At 37.0% G+C, this 23,405-nt stretch overlaps 1 protein-coding gene across 2 annotated transcripts in view; it reads right to left on the bottom strand.

Annotated features, from left to right (window-relative positions):
• Positions 1–657: 657 nt before the first annotated feature.
• IFIH1 (interferon induced with helicase C domain 1) overlaps positions 658–23,405 on the bottom strand; it is a 54,778-nt gene continuing 32,030 nt past the window's right edge. The window contains exons 6-16 of one of the 2 annotated variants that reach the window (XM_032880299.1): positions 17,044–17,254; positions 15,799–16,016; positions 14,490–14,606; positions 12,510–12,633; positions 11,435–11,713; positions 10,806–11,065; positions 8,129–8,278; positions 5,323–5,484; positions 1,889–2,079; positions 1,260–1,353; positions 658–1,161 (exon numbers count right to left, since the gene is read on the bottom strand). In XM_032880299.1, coding sequence (XP_032736190.1) covers positions 982–1,161; positions 1,260–1,353; positions 1,889–2,079; positions 5,323–5,484; positions 8,129–8,278; positions 10,806–11,065; positions 11,435–11,713; positions 12,510–12,633; positions 14,490–14,606; positions 15,799–16,016; positions 17,044–17,254 — 1,986 coding nt within the window. In that variant the 3' untranslated portion in view covers positions 658–981. The remainder of the gene's footprint in view (positions 1,162–1,259; positions 1,354–1,888; positions 2,080–5,322; positions 5,485–8,128; positions 8,279–10,805; positions 11,066–11,434; positions 11,714–12,509; positions 12,634–14,489; positions 14,607–15,798; positions 16,017–17,043; positions 17,255–23,405) is intronic. The other variant, XM_032880300.1, reaches the window with a different exon arrangement.

The following is a 23,405-nucleotide window of genomic DNA, read 5'->3' on the forward strand; positions in this document are numbered from 1 at the left end:
TGCTTCATAATACCTCCCCTTTTATGGTTCTTCACATTTTTCAAAGTGCTTTCGTATGTACACATATATCACTTACTCACAAAAGCTGGACAAGTGGTGTGTGAGGCAGAATGCTAAGATGGCCTCCAAGATTTCTGCCTGTTGATGTATATGCCCTCAAAATCCCCTCACTTTGAGTGTGGGCAGGACCTATAAATATGAGATAGTCACTCCTGTGATTACAGTTAAGATTTTATCTTAGCACACAGAAGAGAGATTGTCCTGCTGACTTTGAAGAAGCAAGTAGTTGTGCTAGAAAAGGTCCTGTGAGCAGACCATATGGTGAGGGCAGCCCTAGTTGTTCAGAGTGATCCCCAGTGGACAGCTAAGAAGAAAAGGAAATGACAGCCAATAGCCTGAGAGAGCTTGGAAGTGAATCTTCACCCAATGTCCAGATGAAAACATTACATGCCCCACAACTTGATTTCAGCCTTCTGAGATCCTGTGCAAAGGACCCTGTCCAGGCCTCTGACCTACGGAACATGTGCAACAATAAAGGGCTGTTGTTTTAAGCCACTAAGTTTGTGGTAATTTGTTGTGTAGCAATAGAAAACTAATAAAAGCCAAGGTAAATAATAATATAAACATTTCACCAATAAGGACACTGGTTCAGAAAGATGAACTGATTTGGTTAATTTTATTTTGAAGATCAATGACAGGACTGATAGTGATATGTTGGATCTTCATTTATGCTCCAGCATTCTTTCCACATACCATAATGCTCCACACTAATGAGTATTACTGGTGGGTATTCTTTACCCCTGCCCATCCACAAGATAGATACTTGAAAGTACATTATATTGTCTTCCTCTACACAGCTCAATGCAGAGTAAAGCAATGATTTTATTAATGCTCATATCAGTTCTGGAGTAGTAAAAATATTAATCAGTATCATATTAAATGTTAAGTTGATAATATTTTTAAAGGTTCTCAAATCAAACGTCAATCTTCATCACTAAACAAACAATATTGTGTATAGTCAAGATCAGGAAATCTGATAGGTAATTCTACCCACTTTTTGTACTGTTTCTTTAGCATATTATTTTTGAAAACCACTACAAAATTCTTTATTTTGAGACAAGGCAAATCTAAGCCTTTGTGCACCATCATAGTTCCCCAAGCCTGAAAAACAAAAGACAGTGAGAGGAAAAATTAAATGCACATTCAATTAAGAATTCCTTTAGGCCAAAATAAAAATAAATCCACAGCAATTTACTCACTTGGCCACATTTTTTGCAGATAATCTCGCCGTTTGTTTGATAGTCTACAAATTTCTTTTGTAGGGCTTTGTTTTCTCTCACAGTATAGAGTTCTCTAAAATTATCAAGAAGTAAAAAAAAAAAAAAACCAAAAAAAAAAAAAACCTCTGAGAATTCACAATAGACAGATATGCAGCCTGTGGGTGCATGCTGTTGGAACTGAAGGTCATCCACAGGCATGCGTATCCTATGTTTTATTCCTTCTGTCCTTCTGCCCCTGCAGATCATCAGCAGATGCCCCCTTTTGCACACCCCTCTCAAGGGTCATGCTGCCTTTGGTGTCTTCTTCCAAGTTGGTCGATTATTCTAATGAAATTTAAGTTGTCCAAAATTGTGAGAACACATATGAGTATACACCAAACTAATGTGCCTTGGATCAAAATGGCTTTGGGTATTACACGTCTCCCTCCCTGCCCCAGTGCAATATTTGAAAAAAAATGACATTTGAAATAGGGATATAATGTGGGGGCTAATGGAAGGGAAGTTCTGAAAAATAATGAGTCTCATTTGTCCTATTTTGGAAGAACATTCACAATATAACCTACTTCACCTCTTACAGAGAAACCTAAATGGAGTCTTCCTGGACTTACTTGAATACTGGTGTCATGTTGACATGGTGCATCTTCTCTATGACGTGGATATCTTCTCCAGAGCAGGCTAGCTCGCCACAATTCTTGCAGAGGAAGTTTATTAAAGATGGGTTTTCTTTGTAGCACTTTGCAATACTTCTCTTGATTTTCATTTTCTTTTCCATTATACTTTGCATCTGTAATTCCAAAATCTGCATTGAGGGAAAAAAAAAGTGTTTCTTTTTTTTCACAGTTTGACTGAAGTAATTCTCCTGGAATTCAGAGATCTTAGATAGTTATGAAAATGTACACTTGGCCATAGTCTAGAAATAAAAAATAATGAGGTGATTTCCCCCAAAGAATTTCGCATATAATCCTTCCCTGCGATCAAGGAAATGTGGAACCCTCAAGTGTTCTGAAAACAACCTCTTCCATTTTAAACAAGTTCTATTGTGAGAAAATCCTTAGCAATATTCCACAAAAATAAAATAAAATAAAATAAGAACTTGCCCTCTAAACTCTCTCCCTCACCATTAGTTTTAATTCTGTTTCAGAAAATAAGTCTAAACCTTCTCTTACATGGAATCTCTTTGAAGAACAAACACTGCTATTACATTACCAATAGTCTTCTCTTAACTGTGATAAGCCTCCCAGTTTCTTTAAGATTTTCTCACATATTATAATTTCTAGACCCTTTGCTATCTTAGTCAATCTCTTCTTTACACATTTGTGGCAGAAACTACTAGATTCCCACCCAGTGTCCATTCTTCCTGGGAACAGAACTATAATTGCATCCTGGGTGGAAATATGCTAGCTAAATGACTACATTTCCCAGCCGGTAATCAATGAGACATAAGATGTTGAACAGAATTTCCAGAAAGGCTCCTTAAGTATCAGATAGCTGTCATTTGCACTTTTTACCTTTTCCATCTTCTTCCTTCTTCCTGACTAAAATGAGCATATGACAGTTGAAATTCAAAAAACTATCTTTGACCTGGATGATGGAAACCAAATACTAAAAGGGCAGAGAAGAGAGAAAGAGAAGAGTCTTGCCTTCCTCACGACAGCATGGAGCTATCATATAGGATCTAGATAGTCCACGTTTTTTTATGAGAGTATGTCCTTAAACCCCTGTATTCAAGGCTGTGTGGTTAGTGGCACAATTTATTTCATAGCAGAAACAATGTAGAGACACAAAACTTGAGATAGACACTGACCAGTTCTCACATGTATACAAATTCACAGTAGGAAAATCTGGTTCTTAAGAAATTTACCTCCAAACCGAACCTCTCTCAGATGGCAAATTTATATTAAATTCTGGAGGAAGCCATCCTGAAGACTGAGGGGGAAGTTTTAGTAAACGTAAACTATCAGTCGTGATGAACAAAGCTGAATGGTCCATGCCTGGCTCTCACCTCTGTTTTAGGCTTTGATTCAAGATAGCCATATTTAATACAAAAAAAGAGAACTAAACCTTGTGAACAACCCATGGGTCATATGATAATTTAATCGGATAAGTACAAAGAACTAATGTCCTGTAAATGATAGTAATGTAAAAGATTAAAGTATTCTGTTTCCTAAAAGTTTAAGTAGGTTGTTCTTGTAAGATATTTATAATTCGGTGGGCTGATAAAAGATGATTTGACATAGTACCACATACATGGAGGCCAATCAAAGAACACCTATAGGTTTGACAGGAAAAATAAAAATAAATCTAAGGTTAATATATGGGTATGCAACCAGGACACCAGGAACTAAAGGATTAGTTCCAAAATAGTAAAGAATATGAAACAATCAGAGGGGCAAAAAAATTTACAAAACTTAAGAAATATATAGGAGGCACAGCAGCAGTCAGTCAAAGTCTAAATAAAACATAATGACATGGGAAAATTTGCTGAGTCATTGTTAGGGAAAATGCTTCAAGTCTTCACATTATTTCTAGAAGTCTGGTTTAGAGGCTTTTGGTTAGGTACAAAATCTGTATATGACGTGGAAAACAGACCTCATCTTCAGTGTCAGTGCTCACCATTTATTAGCAGCTGCCTGAAAATTGTGTTGAGAAGGATTCTTAACTCAGAAGAAGGATGTGCTGGGACCTAGTAGCGAAGTCTACTGCAGCAATGTCTGCCTAGGGAGCCACACAGATTAGTAGTGGAATGTGCCCCTGTATCATTGCCATCCCTGCTCTCAGTCTGTCAGCCTGGAGTAGCTTTCGGAGGGCAGGTCTCTTAGCCAAAGGAAACCTAAGAAGGTAGGTGATTTGGGGACCCCAATGAGACTGTATCTTACTGTAGACATAAGCTGGAAAATTTTGACCCATAAACTCTGGAGATGGCCTAGAGTATATCCAAAACACTTGGTCTCGAAAGATCAATCTCTGAAAATATCCACTTGATTAACTTTCCAGCGACATTATTTGGCCACAGATGTTTGATTTGACATTACCAACTGTTTGGTTTGCCTTATATTTAAAGGGGTTTTAAAATATAAGTTTGTGTAGAAACCTGGCCAGGAAACCTTGGAGTTGGTTATAGCAATGCACACCAATTTAAAAGCATCCCTTTCGTGAAACTCTATTTAGGGTAGAGCCAATTCCAATGTTAAGAAACTAACATTCACACCCATATGCAAGGGTGTGAATTTTCTTCTAAATGGATTGTTTGCTATTATAGTAGTTACAGTCTTTAATTCAGTGGTATGGGGGATTTCCTGAAATATTGTAGAAATGCATTCTTCCCTCACTACATTCCTCTTGCAGCTCAAATGACTCTACATTAGTAAAGTGAGATGCAGCCGGTGACATATTATGTATTTTCTTATCATTCAGATCTAGCCTCAATGTCTCTCCTTCTAAGAGACTTTCCCCAAATACCCAATCTATAGAGTATTCATCAAAAAACTTGTTTCATATTGTCTTATTCTAATTCTGTAGCATTTATTCTTATGTGATGCATTTCCTGCTTCATTTTTGTTTCTTGTTTCTCCTCCTCAAATCTCATTATGTGTACTATAAACTATAAGCCTCATGTGGCAAGAGTCTATATGTGTTATTTGTTACCATGTTCTCTCTCTAGAACATTGCCTGGCACATAGTAGGCACTTCATAAATAGTTCTGGAATGAAAAACTTGTGCCTGTACAAACAGATTGAGTCAAACCAAAATTACCAGGTTGCCTTCAATGAGTGAGATGTACTAGTCTTTCTGATCAAGGTCAGACTAAATTTATATCATCAAAGTTTACGGTTGGTTTCACTGGAACAGCAGCCTGACAATTTCTGCCCATCATAGATCTTGATTCTTTGTATGTGAAACTGGACTAAGCACAGCTCATCCCAACTGGAACTAAAATTCAGCATAATTTCTGTCTTGAGACTTAGCCACAAAGCTATCAATGTCAACAACATGCAGCCACTTTAAAGTAAAAAATAAATTCAGAGAGGGCCAATAACAATACCTTACGAGCATACTCCTCTGGGTTCATATTTTGAACATGGTCTATAGCTTTATACATCATTTTCTCTCGGAAATCATTAACTATTTCACGTTCAATAACTCCTGAGTTACTGTGCGCAACCAGAACGTAGGTGCTCTCATCAGCTCTGGCTCGACCACGGGCCTGAGAACATAAAGAAATCAAGTAAATGAAGGGTTTCATTTACACTCTCATTTTTGGCCTGGAATGGTATTCATTGCCCCACGTTCCAGTCTTCAAGTAATTTCTCTATTCTCAGTAAAGTTAGTTATTATCCATTTTTTATAAGCCGTTTCTTTGAAATTCGAAATGCACTTTAATAAACAATGTTCTAGAGCAATGATGGTTAGGTTACCACACCAACCCTCAAGACCTTCAATTATACAAGACCATCCTGTCCACCCTTTTTGTTCCTGGGAACCTTCTTTCAATGAGGGCACCAACATCATTGACTTGCAATAGGGAGACACTCCTCCGGCCTGGTAGGAGGGATGGATATCTCTGACCTTGACACCATGGCTGTTGAGAATACAGTTCTGTTCCTGATATCTACGCTGAATTTTGAGCACCTTTGCCCATGAAAACATGATCATCATAGTGATAAATTTCTATAGTACCCTTTAGAAATTGATACTTAGGAACATTTTGAGTAACAGAAAATATTGTGGCTTGGCCCAGGAACCTAATTACCAACTATAATATTATCTGTATAAAAATGCATTCAGTGTAATAAACTGTGAACAAGCTAACTCTTGAAATACAATTGTTTCCTAATTTGGTGGTTATCTGGTTATCTTAGTCTTCTATGATTTGTCTTCCTTGCCAAGGTACAATTTAATGTATTTTAAAAAGAGACTTTAGGATAAAAGACCTCAACATGAGGCAGGAATCTATCAAAATACTAGAGGAGAACATAGGCAGTAACCTCTTTGAGAGTGGCCATGGCAATTTCTTTCAAGACATGTCTCCAAAGGCAAAGGAAACAAAAGTGAAAATGAACTTTTGAGACTCCATCAAGATAAAAAGCTTCTGCACAGCAAAGGAAACAGACAACGAAACAAAGAGGGAACACACAGAATGGAAGAAGATATTCGCAAATGACACCACAGACAAGGGCTGATATCCAAGATCTATAAAGAACTCCTCAAACTCAGCACGTAAAAAACAGATAATCAAATCAAAAAATGAGCAGAAGACATGAACAGACACTTCTCTAAAGAAGACATAAAAATGGCTAACAGACACATGAAAAAATGTTCATCATCATTAGCCATCAGGGAGATTCAAATCAAAACCACATTGAGATACCACCTTATACCAGTTAGAATGGCCAAAATTAACAAGAAAAGAAACAACAAGTGTTGGAGAGGATATGGCAAAAGGGGAACGCTCTTACACTGTTGGTGGGAATGCAAGTTGGTGCAGCTGCTTTGGAGAACAGTGTGGTGATTCCTTAAGAAATTTAAAATAGAGTTACCCTGTGACCATGCAATTGCACTACTGGATATTTACCTCAAAGATACAGATGCAGTGAAAAGAAGGGCCATCTGTACCCCAATGTTCATAGCAGCAATGGCCACAGTCGCCAAACTGTGGAAAGAGCCAAGATGCTCTTCAACAGACGAATGGATAAAGAAGATATGGTCCATATAGACAATGGAATATTACGCCTCCATCAGAAAGGTTGAATACCCAAATTTTGTCTCAACATGGACGGGTCTAGAGGAAATTATGCTGAGTGAAATAAGTCAAGCAGAGAAAGTCAATTATCATATGGTTTCACTTACTTGTGGAGCGTGAGGAATAACATGGAGGACATTAGGGCAAGGAAAGGAAAAGTAAATTGGGGGAAATCGGAGGGGGAGACTAACCATGAGAAACTGTGGACTCTGAGAAACAAACTGAGGGTTTTGGAGGTGAAGGAGGTGGGGGGGATGGGTGAGCCTGGTGGTGGGTATTAAGAAGGCAAGTATTGCATGGGGCACTGGGTGTGGTGCATAAAAAATGAATCTTGGAACACTGAAAAAATAAAATTATATTAAAAAAATAAAAAATAAAAAAGATTTTTAGTTAATGTTATAGGAAGAATATTATTTATATTAACGGTAGAACTCCCATACATACTCAACAAAAGGTAACAATTATATGGTTAAAATAGTGTGGGTTAAGATAGAGAAAAAGTGAAACTAAATGGAAATTAGGACATTTCACTTTTGTCTTGCATGTATAACTCTGCCTCTCCCAACATGTTATTATGAAAAATTCCAAACACACAAAAAAATTGCAAGAATAGGGAGGAAAATGCAGAAATAGTAGAGCTCCCTAAGGTTTGTGCATATTACTTGTCAGACACTTTAGGGACACTGCACTTCAAATTCCTGGTCCAGCTGGGAGCTCACAGACATCCTGGGGATGAGGGGGGCCTCTTTCAACTCTTACAGACAGGCCAGTGTCCTGTTTCTAAAGAGTCTTGGGACACAAAAATAACCGAGTTGTTTAGAAATACAAAAGTTATCTGTTGTCATATAAATTAAAAGACACCATAAAAGGCAGTAGGATGAAGCTCTTCAAGGTTTCTTTTTCTTTTAATTGAGGTATAATTGACATATAACATTATATTAGTTTCAGGTGTGCAATATAATGATTTGATATTTGCATAAGGTGCAAAATGGTTTCTCTTTTAGAAGGAGAATGGATATATTTCAAAACTATTTGTGCTGTTTTGCTAAAAGAAAACAAACACACACCACAAAATCCAAAATTAATGTATTGGAGGTATTAAATGTACCTGGACCATGGCTATTTCATTAGTGACGAGACCATAACGGATAACGATGTTACATTCTTTAATATCCAGACCTTCTTCTGCCACTGTGGTAGCGATAAGCAGATTTATTTTTCCTGTGCGGAATTTACTAATGACTTCTTTTTGTTCATTCTGTAGAAACAGTTTAATAAATTAAATTTTGTGATGCAAAACACATTAAAATCTTCTAATTAGCAGAAGAAATAATAAATTGCAACTGGTCAGTGCAAATCAAAGGATTAGATCATACACGGATTCACTGCCATCTGTTTTTGGCATTGAACAAAGACATGATGGTGAGACAACATTTGATTTCCAATCTGGGATTACCACACAATAACAAAAATATTTCCATCATCCAGTCTGGAAGTGGGAAGACCATCATTTATGCCAAGGAAATAAATTGATGGGTGACTTGGGAGAGAAGAAAAAGGAGACGCTTTCAGTGGCGAAGAGGATAAGGCAATGAGAGACTAGAATGGGCTTTGCTTTTTACTACATTAACTTCAGAATCTTTAATATTCAGAAAATAAGATTCGGTGACACTTTTAAAGATCACTGAATTTTGAGTCACAGATAAAATCACACATTCTATGCCACGTAAGAGTCACTCGAGCAGGAAACCTATGAAATATGTCTGGAAGGACATGTGAGAAACAGAAAACGTTGGCTGCCTCCAGGAAGGGAGCAAGAAGACTGGAGAACAGTGCCCTGAACCTTATTAATTCTGAAAGAGGTAAATATATTATGTGTCCAAAGAGAAGATTAAATAAAAATGAAATAATAAATTATTAAAACATAATTTTAATAACTTATTAAATTTAAAAACTCTGAATTTTGAAACTTAATGTAAGTAAAGAAATGAAAGTACTCTGGCCCTTGCAGAGGAGAAGTGGGTAAGCATAAACCTAGCCCAAAAGGGCCAGTGTGGTTTTGTTCTAAGACTCATAAAAGCTGTTGGTCCAGTCGGCCTCTGGTGCACATTTATGCTATCTTTTATCCCAAAACATTAAACATTAGACAAAAATAAACAGGTCAGACCAATAGTGTATTCTCCCACCCTCTTCCCTTTCTTTTTAGAGGCAGTGTGTATCCTTTTTGACTCCTAAAAGCTGAAGAATTCTCCAGTCTTCTCTGATAATTTCTCCCTCTCACACTCACGTACACTAATAAGCATTCACAAGTCTTCGGATTTTAGCAGAAGGTGTCTGCGCTATTCAAAAAAAGTAACTTTAGGAATGCCTGGGCAGCTCAGTCAGTTAAGTGTCTGCCTTCAGCTCAGGTCAGAATCCTTGCTCAGCAGGGAGTCTGCTTCTCCCTCTCCGTCAGCTCCCCCACTCCAACTCCCCAATTTGTGCACATACACTCTCTCTCTATATCAAATAAATAAATAAAATCGTATAAAAAAGAGTAACTTTAATCATGAGAGTTTCAGACAGAGTTAGCCCCTCAAATCATCTCAAGTAAATGTTGACTCCCTCTCCCAGTGAGTAAGTCCAACTGTTCACAAGGGGAGGATGTGGGGCGTAAGGGAAGGGGTGTGTTTTATTTTGACATGTAGCCCCCAACTCTGAAATGGCTAAAGAGCAAAAAGTCACTTGACAACATATTTTCCTTTTGTACCTCACCTCTTTTCAAAGAGGAGCTGAGGCCATATTTAACCAAAGTCATAATACTAAAGTTAATATGACAGAAACTTAAAAACAGGAGTGGAAGAATATAGATGTACTATTTGTAATGAGTAACACAGAGGCAGTGAGACTGAGCTTCAGTTTTGACTGTGAGCTCCCTGAAAGCTAGGGCAAAAAGGAAACAAATTAAGTAAACTAGCTCTCATCACAAAGGAGGAAGTAAGCTCCTCATCCAAGGTAAACGGTCCTTTCTCTGACATAAATTTTCGAGGCAACTTTACCTGAGTACATGCAGAGAGTGTATTGAGCATTATAGTGTACATTTTCAAAAAAGTTTTTCCCCAGCAAACATTAAAACAGATTTAATTTGCTCCAATGGACTGAATTTTGATGACCATGAGATAACTGGAGTGTCTCCTTGTCCAGCAAGACTCAAGGTCAATATGACTTTAAAAGAACGTTTTATTCTCACAAGCCATACTTGTAATGTCTACAAGGGCCTTTTTTTCTCCCATGGGTTTTACTGTGCACACAATAAATAGTATAACGAAATGAAAACAAAATAAAACAAATCTTAAAAAGGAAAAGAAAATCACTCGTAGTCCCAAATCTCTAACACATGAAATGTCTTCATTTTTCCAAGTTGCCTTACAGATCTCATCCTATGCAAACATATTCTACATTTTTCTAATTATAATGCACATATTTTTGTGGGGATTTGATTTTTCTACTTGATATTATATCATAACCATTTTTCCATTATGTTACTAAGTTTAAATGTCAATCATTTTTGCAAAGGAAACTCAATTTCGAAAGTTCCTCCAAGTATGTGAAAAAAAGTGACTCCTTACAAAGCTAAGCTTATCAGACGCCATAGATTAGATTGCTACTCAACTCACGTTTTATTTTAAGAACAAGCATTCTATCAAATTATTTGGAGGGGGCAAGAGAATTGATGGAAAAAAAGGCTACAACAATTTGGGAATTAACTTCAGCATAACGAAAGAAATATAGAAGGATGTTTTCACCTGTGTCATGGGCTTGAACTCACTGCTGTGTCCAGCTCCAATCAGATGATGGGCTTTGACTCCTACTTCTGCAAATTTTTTATTTTCAGTAATCCACTGGGAAAGGGCATATGCACTCTGTCGTGTTTTTGTGAAAATTATTCCTCGGGCTGATTCCTCAGTCCTTGTATATTGTTCCATAATGGTGTTTCTTAATTTGGTCAGCTTTTCATTTTCATGTTTTGGGTTTTCAGCCAGCTTTTTCAACATTCTCCTGTTTTCTTTAAAAAAGAATTAGTTTGAATTATAAAACGTGAATAAATTACAGTGGGAGGTTTTATGTGATGAGATACTGAGATGTAGTTGAGCTACCGTTAATCTTGTGCTATCTAATGATCAGGCTAGCTTAGTAAATAAATATATTGCAGTCTTGTTGACAATAAAACCAGATGACCAAGTGACTGATTATGATTATACAATTCATGGCTAATCTGAGCCCATGGGAAAGAGCCTCAGTATGAGTGGGATTTCCTCTTTCAAAATGAAAGATGATTTTAAGAGGGCCTTTCGGAGAGCTCTTGAGAAGCAGCGGGCTCACACCAAGAGGCAAATGCATCAGAGTATGCAATCAACATAACATTGATTCTTACCGAAAAATAAATCCATGAGAAATCTATCTGTCTTATCCAGGCTCAAAGGTTTCTTTTCATCATCTTCGTCTTCATCACCACCACCATCTCCATCCTCACCACTCTCAGTACTCTCATCTTCTTGGACTGCATACTTCTTTTCTTTCTCATCATTATAGAAAGCTTCAAGGTGATTATATGCATCAATCATTCGAATTGTATCATTAATTTGTAGGGCCTCGTTGTACTTCCTCAAATGCTCTGCACAAACCCGTTCTTTGCGATTTCCTTCTCGTGCAGCTATGAAAGAATATGTTATGTACAGTGAAATCATGGTAGAACACACTCCCTAAAATTGTAATGTGGACTGGAATATGTCTATGATACTGACTCCAAAACTGGCTTCATGTTGTTTTTGAGATGGCCAAGGTAAGGCTCAAAATGTGCCTTGAGCTCTGAAAGTTTTCCAACCCCTAGACTGGCTACCTGAGTTCTGGATCAGCAAGAACACAGACCTGATCTGTGCCGACTCAGAGGAATGACACGGAAAACATTTCAGTTGAGTTTGCATTTGGAGACAGAAACATAATATTTATCTTAACATGTTAAACATACAATAAGTGAAAGACTCTGGAAATAAACAGAAAATGGATGGATTGGTGCTTCTTTCCTTAGATAAGGTATTAGAATCACACATTAGAGGTATTAGAATTAGAAACATGTTCATACTGGGGCACCTGGGTGGCTCAGTCGTTAAGTGTCTGCCTTCGGCTCTGGTCATGATCCCAGGGTCCTGAGATCAAGCCCCGCATCAAGCCCCGCATCGAGCCCCGCATAGGGCTCCCTGCTCAGCAGGAAGCCTGCTTCTCCCTCTCCCACTCCCCCTGCTTGTGTTCCTTCTCTCGCTGTGTGTCTATCAAATAAATAAATAAAACCTTAAAAAAAAAAATCATGTTCATCCTTATACTACTTCAAACACAGAAATTTCATTTGATATTCCATTTGCTTTCAGTTTGGTTGAGAATATATGACGTATCATCTGAAATCTTAGCATAAACATGGAATAAACTAAGTGTTAGGTCAAAACCCAAATTACCTTTTTTTTCCATTTGAGTGGTCCATTGTTCATAGGGTTGAGTTCCAAAATCTGGCATTGGACTCATTTGGCAAAAACTTTGAATCTTGTTCATTATTTCTAAAAGTTTATCTTTAAATGGGTCCTAAAAATAAATTATGCTTATTTTTACATGCTTATATTGTTAAAGAAATAACATTATCTTTGTTAAAATAACTTCCATGTTATAATAAATTTGATTCAGAATCTTTGTCTGGACAAAGTAACAAGTTAATCTCTGACCACCTCTTTGTACATTTATTTTTTATCAGTAATCCACCCTTAAGCCATACACATACACCAACACTAAGTACTGCTACTAGAATTTCCATTCTAAAAATTTCACAAAAATAAAATTAATGGATAATGTGCACCTTGAATGCTAATAGTAATTTAAAAATATATGTATTAAAGCAATGCCCCCATATTTGGAAAGCCTGCAATATAATTTAAGAAACATTCTCTTTGGAAGATTTGGTTTCAGTATTATTTTTACCAAAATAAAAAGTTAAGAGGTAGACTTGTAATGAGCATCAGGTGATGTATGGAAGTGCTGAATCACTATATTGTATACCTGTAACTAATATAACACTGTATATTAAATAACTGGAATTTTTTTAAAAAAGGTTAAGAGATAGAGTTTAAAAAAAAAAGAAACCAGACACATAAGAGTGCATACTATATGATTTCATGTAAAGTCCAGAGTCAGTCAAAACCCATCTTTGGTATTAGAAGTCAGGATAGTAGTTATCCTTGGGGAATGGGCGACTGGAAGGAGGCATAGGGGTTTTGGGGGTGCTGAAAATGTTCTGTCTCTTAATCTGGATTTTGATTATACAGATATATTCATTTTATAACATTTCAGCAATCTGTACACCTATGAAGTTGTACTTTTCTGCATGTCTGTTATACTTCAATAAAAAGTGTATCAAAATAAGTCAGTTAAAAAGTAAGACAGCAACTTCTTTTAAAAACATATCCTGATGATTTTGTGGGGTTTTTAAAAATGATTATGAATAGAAACATGTTTTTAAATTTTTAAGTAAAACTGAGTAAGTAACAAGAAGTAAAGGAAAATCAAGAATATTCAAATGTTCTGGTTCAGCTGGAATAGATAGTAGTCATCTTTAGAATTTCCAAAACATTGATCTATGGAGATTGGTCAGGAACATTGGGTTAGTGCCTACTACATTTCAAATACAACATTGTCTACTATACATATTTCATGATTTTAATCCTAATATCCTTTGAGGTAGATTTTCAATGATTATACTTCTTATCAAGTACATAGAGCAAAAACTTACCATGCTTTTTATATTTTACAAAAGAAACTATTGACATAATATCCTGGTCATAATGTCCAAACTAACACAGTTGATTTTTATAATCAGTGAAAATACTCATTGCAAAAGCACTATCAAAGTAAATATTTTACTTCTTTACCATGTCAGTATTGTCTTAAGAAAGTAAATATGCAAATTAGGTAGGATTCCCATTATCATTACCAACTGTAACCTGGTAGCAACAAAATGGCTCTGTGAAACGTCAGAAAACTAGTGCTGTAATTCACCCAGAAAGTAAAAAGAATAAAATGAACTACAGTAATTCCTCTAGTTTAGCTATACAACCCTCTCCATCCCACCCCCATGGCTCACATGTAGTCAAGCTTCTCTTCATATAAACTGAAAAACTAAAAGAAGGCTGGAAGATAGAATTTGCAGCAGTGTTTTGTTGCCTCATAACTAAAAAAAGAATAAAACTGTAACTTATTTTGCAAAAAATTTAAGATAATATTCTTCATATGGTTGGTATAAAAAAATCTGTGCATCTTTCAGTTGAGTATGGTATTATAATGAATAGTTGAACACTACATCAAAAACTAATGATGTACTATATGTTAGCTAATTGAACATAATAAAAAAACAAAAGAACAAAAAATCTAATAAAATTTTAAGCACATACTTCTCTGGTGTCATCTGCAATTGCAAACTTTTTGCATGGCTCTTTTATTTGGTCTTTGAGTTGATGAATATTTTCTTTCACAGTTTTAATGGTACATGCATCAAGATTAGCACATATCTGGAAAAGAGATTTTTTTCAATATTCAAATATTTACTTTTCCTTTTCAACTGATTCAATGCAGAATTATTTTTATATAACAAAGAGTGACCGTGACTAACTAAATATAGCATTTTAGTATTGCTTTACTGTAGATCTGATTAACCAATACATTTATCCGGATGGACTAAAAAAAAAAAAAAAGCTTCTAAATCTTGGTGGATAATTCCAGAAAAGGAAGTGTATTTATTTTCATTCCTTAAATTCCATTTGCCAGCTGGAAAAACTGACATGGAAACAGTGTAGCATTACAGAGATTAGCAGAGAATGGCTATGAGATAACCGCATTATATAAGACATTTAAAGGTCATCTTGACATCCCTGGATTAGATTACCACCCTCTTCCACACATAAGGAGGACAACGTAAGGCTAGGATTAGGGAAAGCCTAGATGTGCCTGGATCTAGAGTGGTGTTAGTCCTTAATCCCATAATAAATTATATCTTGGAACAAATAATTGTGCCTCTGTCTGTTTTACATGATTTTTACTGAATTCAACTTCAAGTAAAGGACTTAAAATACAAATGCAATTGCCTTAGCTACTCTGCCTTATGTTACTCTGAATTCACTTAACACTTGAAATCAACAATAGTACTTGATGTGGTGTTACCATTTGGGGTCAGCTGACAAATAGTACAGCCTCAACTAGCGATTCTCTTATCTCCGTTTCTCATTTAATTTGAATTACCCAGAATCTGAGAATCACACGGAACAAAAAAGGCACAGAAGAAAATACGCAATTTTGAAACTTATGGAGTATTAAGAAAATTAGAAATTTTCATAGATGGTACATATTTCTCTATCAAATGGATCATCAAGTTTAATGATAGGAGTAGATATTTAAAATAAGGTATTTCATTTGTCTCAATTTTTCATGGATTCTATATGTACTCCATAATTTTTGTGGTATTTTTCTGTACCATAGTAATTTATTAGGGCACATTACTGTTTTGTAGAAGACTGACTATATTTACCTTAGCAAAAACATACTGATTTCACTTAATCAACGATCATAGAATACCTTCTTCTATGCACTCCATGGCACTTGGACTAATCTTACTCAAAAAGCCCAGGAAACACTGGCATTTGCTTTAGGGTGCTGTCGTTGTTGCTATGCTTGCTGTTGTTGTATTACATAAAGTTAATGGCTTACTTTTAAAATATGATCCTTGGCTTCAGCTTGCCTTTTGGCTCCTCCAACACCTGGTGAAGCTGTTAGTCCTAGTATCTGAGGTAGGGGAATCACTGGTTTGCATTCTTTCTTGAGTTTATTGTTTTTCAACTTCTGTTTCAAGTAACGCCTCATGATGTTATTATAGACTGCTTCTTTGTTGGTGTGATGGCATTCATCAATGACGATGAGGGAAAAGTCTTAAAAGAAAATCCAAATGGTTCATTTGTCCATACAGCAAGGTAGAGTGAAAAAAAGTACCTTAAAGGTAGTAAACTGAGCTGCCACGGGAATGTCTTTTCTTGAGCAGAATCCTAGCGCAGACCTCTCACTTTTTAAGAGGGCAACGTGACTGTGTTAGTCACCTTTACATCCAGAGGTCCATGTATATTAATTATGAAACTGTTCTTGTTAGTTATTATCCCTACTTAAAAGATTAGTTTTGGAAAGTTTATAAAGGTAAAAGTGTCACAGGATGGAATTCAATCCTTGCCTTATTCCCCCAAATTAATCAGGATTACACTTTCGTTCTTTAATGAAACATTTAAAGTTGAAGAGGGTTTTTTTCTTAATGTTAAATGAGAACCATGTCATTTGAACAGAGATCATTTTGCCTTGTTTTAACATCACATTTAATTATTACAATTATTATAATGATTATTTATACTTCTTTCCTTTTCTCTCACTTTCTCTTCCTTTCCCCAACAAAATAGAAAGGATTATATTTCATTCTATGGAAAAGATAGCATATCTAACAGTTTCCATTAGCATATGAAAATATCTTGTTGGTACCTAGAAATGAAAAGTAAATGGAAAGTCCAGTGAATGCTTGATTTAATACCATATTCAGATATAAATAAAGTGACCTGATTAAAATGTATCATAATTTTTGTGTTTCCCCAAGAAAATAGAAGAATTCATGAAAACTTAAGCAATGAAAGACAATCTAAATCAGAGATAAACTTTTTTATTTTTACTTTTATTTTCTTTAAGTAGGCTCCACACACAGCATGGAGCCCAACACAGGGCTTGAACTCAAGACTCTGAGACCAAGACCTGAGCTGAGAACAAGAGTCAGACACTTAACCCACTGAGCCACCCAAGTGCCCCTAAATCAGAAATAATCATTTTAAATCAGCATTTTGAAAATTATTTAACTAATATACCCTGTTACCACTATCAATATTACTAATTCTTCTTTTTCTAAAAATAAACACTTAAACCAACCTGAAAACTGGACACCATCATCTTCTCCTTTTTCTGAATTTGAAAGGGAGTTTTCAAGGATCTGAGCTGTACTGATGATAACGTCATAGGTTTTGACAACTTCTGGAAATGATATTTTCAACTGGGTATCACCACTTAATCCAATTGTATGATACCATTTCTTCAAAAATGGTTCAAACTCTTTGCGGAAGAGCTGTTCAACTAGTGGCACCTTTAAAAATGACCAAATTAAAAAGAGAGAGAGAGCATGGTCAGGAAAAAGGAATTGATCAAAGGCCTACTATGTGGCAAGCATTATCAGAGGTGTTTACATTAACAGTTAATTAAGCATAACAACCTATCCATCATTACATTCATTAATTTTCAATAAGCATTTACTAGATGCCTATTAGGTGTAGACATTGTATCTGAGATATAAAGATGTTTAAGATCTGGCTGACAACTTTGAGGAACTCAGTCTAGTTCCTTAGTCTAGAGCACATAGACTAAGACTAAACAACAAAAAACCACAAATTATTAAAACAGAGTGTAATAATTCTCCCATAGAAATACACACAAAGTGACAGCAAAGAGGCCGAAGTAACTGAGTACTCAAAAGAAGGGTTTAGAAAGAATTTTAATCTAGTAAACCATGGGTCAGTGACAAGATAAATTAAAACTAAGACTGGATAAAAAATAAATTCTGAATTCACAGCTCAGGGTGAGGCTATAAGGGGCTGTGAATACCATGCAGGATATTTTTAATTTAGTATAATAGTTCATGGGACTCTTGTGAGTTGTGGTTAGTGTTGATTTATTCCTGCTGTTTGTTTTGGGATAGGGCCAGAGGCAACATGCCTAAAACACTGAAGGGAGCAGAGAACCAAAAGTGAGGAGGTAAGACACTGCCTGGGAGAGCAAATGTGAGATGAAGGGGCAGACCACTAAAATAGCTTTGGTGGCTGAGAAAGAACAAAAGAGCAAACAGATTGACAAAATAAGTGGAAATCTTTCTGAGGTGACTGGCATTACTGAGGGGAGTGTGTTGGCATTGAGGTTACTCAATATAATTGACAATTCACAGTACCTTTGTCACTAGTAAGTCAAAATGCAGGTCTTCAGGAAGACCCTGACCTGCAAGACCATCATGTTGGAGATGGAACCCACTGATACCATAGAGAATGTGAAGGCCAAGACCCAGGATAAAGAAGGCATCCCCCGGCCAGCCAAGGCTCATCTTTGTAGGCAAGCAGCTGGAAGATGGCCACATACTTTCGGACTACAACATCCAGAAAGCATCAACCCTGTACTTGGTCCTCTGTCTAAAGGGTGGCCATTAATCCTTCAGTGTTGCATTTACAGTCCCCAGTGATGGCATTACTCTGAATTATGGCCATTTGCCCCAAATTAAGTTTAAAAATTAAATTTCCACTTTCAGTAATAGCTGAACCTGTTGAAATTTTTAATAAAGATTTTGTTGCATGGTAGCAAAAAAAAAAAAAAAAGTCCTTTCATCTGGCTCTCTGTATGTCACAGTGTCAGCTGAAGGTGGCTGAGTTGACCCCTCAGTGCTACACATTACCAGTCTTTCAGAATACCTCTTAGATTAGGGATAGGAATAACCAGGCCATCTTGAAGGTTATATCCTTGGAGAATTTTTCTCATAGGAGCCTAGGCATGTACAGTGTGGCAAATAGAGAGTGGGTAGGAAGTTTCAAGGGCCAGCGTCAAAGAGTAAGCATTATATTCCTCATAATATAATTACCAGATAATGTGATCAATGGTTATCTTTCCACCAGTCTGCAGAACATGTGTAATTCATTTTTTTACCTGAAGTGAGACCCACTTATGTGTAAAACGAGGGCTTGCTGATACCCCTGGCTGAAAACAGTGTACAAAGAACAATGCTTTGTACCACTGTCCAGTGTAAATAATGAAGCTAAGAGTGCATGTGGAGGGGAAAGGAGTAAAATGGAATCTATGAATTTAAAGGAAACAGTGCAGACCTAAAATCAATAACCAGGTCTGGTAAGTGGGAGAAAATAATATAAGGTGAGAAAAATAAGAAAAGAAACTTTCCATTAATGTTTTCATTTTTTGTTTTATTTTTGTTTGTTTGTTGTCAAAGTCAAGTTTCTGGTCCATCTGCCACAAAATCACTTGAGAGATTTGGAAAATGCAGACTCCTGGGCCCCACCCAAAGGTCACTGAACCCAGGGACCATCTCTGGGGACACAATTCTGTGTGCATAACCCACACACTTATATGAAACCTCTCATGTGACCGTGAGTCTTTAAAATGTAAGAACCACAGCTCTTCTCTCTCTTACACAAAGTCATTTCTGACACAGTTTTCTAGAATTACTCTTTTCATTCTACTTACATGAGACAAAGGAACTAATCTGAAGAAGTAAGACAGATTCTGAAGAAGAGAATGAAAATTAAACTTAGTGGGAAGAGATAACAAGATCCAGAGGAGAGAAAGTCAGCCCTGAAAACTGCTCCAGCCATTTACTTATTATGTGACCTTGGACAAGTTACTGAATCAGGGCAATCCCTTCAATTTCTACATCAACAAAATGAGGATAATGTTAACCTATGGTAGCACTGTTGTGAAAATTAACTGAAATAGAGGCTGTCATTTTTCTGGTTCTCAGAAAACTTCCCTGATATTTTGCTGATCCTTTCCTTCCAGCAGTGTAGTGAAAAAAAGAAGGGCAGGGGCGCCTGGGTGGCTCAGTGGGTTAAAGCCTCTGCCTTCAGCTCAGGTCATGATCTCAGGGTCTTGGGATCGAGCCCCGCATCGGGCTCTCTGCTCAGCAGGGAGCCTGCTTCCTCCTCTCTCTCTCTGCCTGCCTCTCTGCCTACTTGGGATCTCTGTCTGTCAAATAAATAAATAAAATCTTTAAAAAAAAAAAAAAAAGAAGGGCAGTTGGCTTCAGAAGATAAGGTTGACATTTCAGCTCTGCAGCTTATCTGACAGACCAACTCAAAGCCCCAGTTTTCTGATGGGTAAAATGAGGATAAGTGTGGTTACCTCATAAAGTAGCTGCGTGGATTTAATGAGATAGAATAAAATAATTAATATTACGTCATGACGTGCAATGCAATATTAATTATCTTATTATTAATACACATCTCTCACTTCTTGGAGTGCAGATTCCTGAGAACAGGATCTGCCTTTGATTTGTCTTTCAATCCCCCCATGCTGCTGAATGATTGAAGAATCTCGATGCCAAGAGGTGACAATAGCAACCTGGGGTTCTGCCCATCAAGGATGAGTCAAGCCCTTCCAAAGAAGCAGTATCTTCTGATCTACAGAACAAAAATAAGTTTTCACAGAAGATAGCAGGTGTTGGAAATCCTGATACTCTCTCTGGGTGGCGTTGACTTCCTACTGAAGGACACAGAGAAAGCCAGATGCAAGTTTGACATGGCTAATTGGGAGGTGTGTGGTCCTCTTGGAGCCTTTTCCTGAGATGTGACAGAGTGTCTGCCAAGACTAATCAAACCCAACTGCTACCCACTTCTGCTGAATCATATGGGGCTGCATTCTAGCATCTGAAGGAACCTGGGATTTATCTCTCGTGATGTTGAAGCCCTAGATAGGAAATAGAAAGTCTGGGAACACAGGTGGTGTTTTCATTTCTCCCTGCATTTGAAGGCGATAACTTTGGAAAGCATGGAGGAAGGGAGATGAAAGTAAACGATGTTAGTGGGGAAAGGATTTCTCTTTTCGAGATCAAGGGTTACAGTACCGTCTATTAGGCCAAATACAGAAGTAAGGTGATGGGACATACAGGGCCAAGCTCAGCTGAAGAGAACTGAAGTTCAAGTTACTTTAAAATGGAAAGAAATGGCATGATAAAGTCAACAATTATGTCATATATGGAAGAAGTAGTGGAGGGATTTCTAGTAATTCTTAGGGAAAAACAATAGAGGAGCAGACGATGAATTAGACTTATGTCCTTACGTGTCTGCACAACAGTGCAGTGAATACGAAAAATTAGTGAGGATAATTTAACATTTAAACATGGCTGCTCATGTGGATTTGTAAGAATCACCCAGATCTAATGAAACGAAAGACCTGTGATGAGTATACAGCACAAGATGAGAAGCCATTATAAGAACAAAGTGGATGAGAGGCATACAAAAACCTGAGATCAATCAACATGCACAAGATGAAGAAATGACTGTATCTGGATTTAGAAATTAACTGCACAAAAATAACTTAAAGGAATTCTAGTTTAGCAGATTTTCAGACAAAAAAGAAACTGAGGCTTTTAGTTTATGGCAAACTCCAGATGAGTCTGTGGGTGCCAACACTGGTGAAAAAGGCAAACCTGGTCATGGGTTTAGAGTCACATCTCATCTCTCTTATAGACTGCTTCGATAAGACTGTATGGATAGTATTTTCCCCAATTCTGGATGCGTTGGAAGCATTTGAAGAAGGTCTTACTTATTTATATTTGAAGAAGGTCTTAAATAAATGTTTCAAAAACTATGGGCACTCGGGACGATGAAAAATCTGGAAACCATGTTATATGAAAAATGAAGGAACTGGGAATATTGATCCCAGGGAACAAAGAAAAATGAGTCAGGAGGCACATTGCTGCCCTCTCTATGTGAAGGGCAGTCAAGAGGCAGGAGAAGTAATCCTTACTCTGTATAATCACACTGGAAAGAGCTCTAACCAATGAGTGTGGATTCCTGAGAAACAGGTTTTGGTAGGGCTTTCCATCAGTGCCAGTCATTCAAAGAATGGATCAAGCTATCTTATTAAAAGTGGGACTTCCTGGATATCCCAGCTTACTTAGCAGAGGCAAGAGATGAGATGAGGGCTGGATCTTGAAGCCGGCTTTCAGCTCTAAGGGTTTATGACCCTGTGGCCTGATAAGAGAAGGGAAGGAAGCAGATGCATTAAAAATATCTCCCAGGTGTTGAAGCTTCATCCGTTGGAGGCGGTGGAATAGCTAACAAGGAGACGGTTAGGGACAGAAGGAGAGCCTTTAGGGAGGGAGATGGCAAAGCCTCAGTTTGAGGAGACTGCAGAATATTCAAATGGTATCAAGAACTCCAGCTGAAGTATCTTCAAATCCAGTTAACTTTCTTCTTTTCTCTAAGCCTGGCACTTAAGACCCTATTCCCTGGGTAAGGAGTTCCGTTTAATTGGTTATGGAGGTGAGGAAGAGGGAGTGGGAGAAAGAACTAAAACTTCCTGACTCATTCCCAGGCTTAAGATAGATTATCTAATTTAAATTTTAGAGCAACTGCACAGGGCAGTATTATTTTGTTCATTTTACAGATGAGGAAACTAAAGCAAGGAGAAGTTAGGAATCTGTCCAAAGTCAAACTACTGGTGGGTAGAAAGTGTATTCAAAGCTAGATTCATTTTATTCCAAAAGATAATGTCCTTTATAAAGAGTATACGTGAGGGGCACCTGGGTGGCTCAGTGGGTTAAAGTCTCTGCCTTTGGCTCAAGTCATGATCCCAGGGTTCTGGGATCGAGCCCCACATCAGGCTCTCTGCTCTGCAGGGAGCCTGCTTCCCCCTCTCTCTCTGCCTGCCTCTCTGCTTACTTGTGATTTCGGTCTATCAGATAAATAAATAAAATCTTTAAAAAAAAAAGAGTATATGTGAAAGGCTAATCACAAATAAAATCTAATGTATCACTATTGTCACAAGAGAAATAAAACTGTTTTAATAGTAGGCATCCAAGTATAAAGAAGAGTTTTTTCAACTTAGCAGTTACATACAAAATGCATTTAGAAATAAATGATAGAAATTACTCAGATCATAGGGCGCCTGGGTGACCGAGTCATTATGTGTCTGCCTTCAGCTCAGGTCGTGATTCCGGAGTCCTGGGATCAAGTCCTACCTCAGGCTCTCTGCTCAGCAAGGAGTCTGCTTCTCCCTCTGACCTTCATCCCACTTGCGCTCTCTCTCTCTCAAGTAAATAAATAAAATATTTTAAGAAAAGAAATTTTTCAGATCATAGATTCTGAGTATGTTTCTTTGGTATCAAAATGCAGGTTGCAACTAAAACCTTTGGTATAATAGAAATCCAAGAATATAGAAAAGCCGTATAATCCATTACTATATTTTTGGTAAAGGAAATGATGAAAATCTAGTGATGGCATAAGTAACAGAAAAAAGACTATGTCTGACCATGGAAATGTATTCTCAGTTTTACTTCACAAAGTGAAGAGTAATCTGCCCAATATCAAATTTACAAATTAGTAAATTCATTTATCTAAATAAAGCTCAAATAACTAGATTTTATTTTATAGTGAAGAAGACTTAAACCTGTTTATGAAGATTGTTCTTTAGATACCCCAATATATAAATTATTACAGGAAAACCTCAGTTGCATTTCAAGTAAC

This window comes from Lontra canadensis, unplaced genomic scaffold, assembly GCF_010015895.1.
Source record: "Lontra canadensis isolate GAN:19392208 unplaced genomic scaffold, GSC_riverotter_1.0 scaffold69, whole genome shotgun sequence".
Lineage (NCBI taxonomy): Eukaryota > Metazoa > Chordata > Mammalia > Carnivora > Mustelidae > Lontra > Lontra canadensis.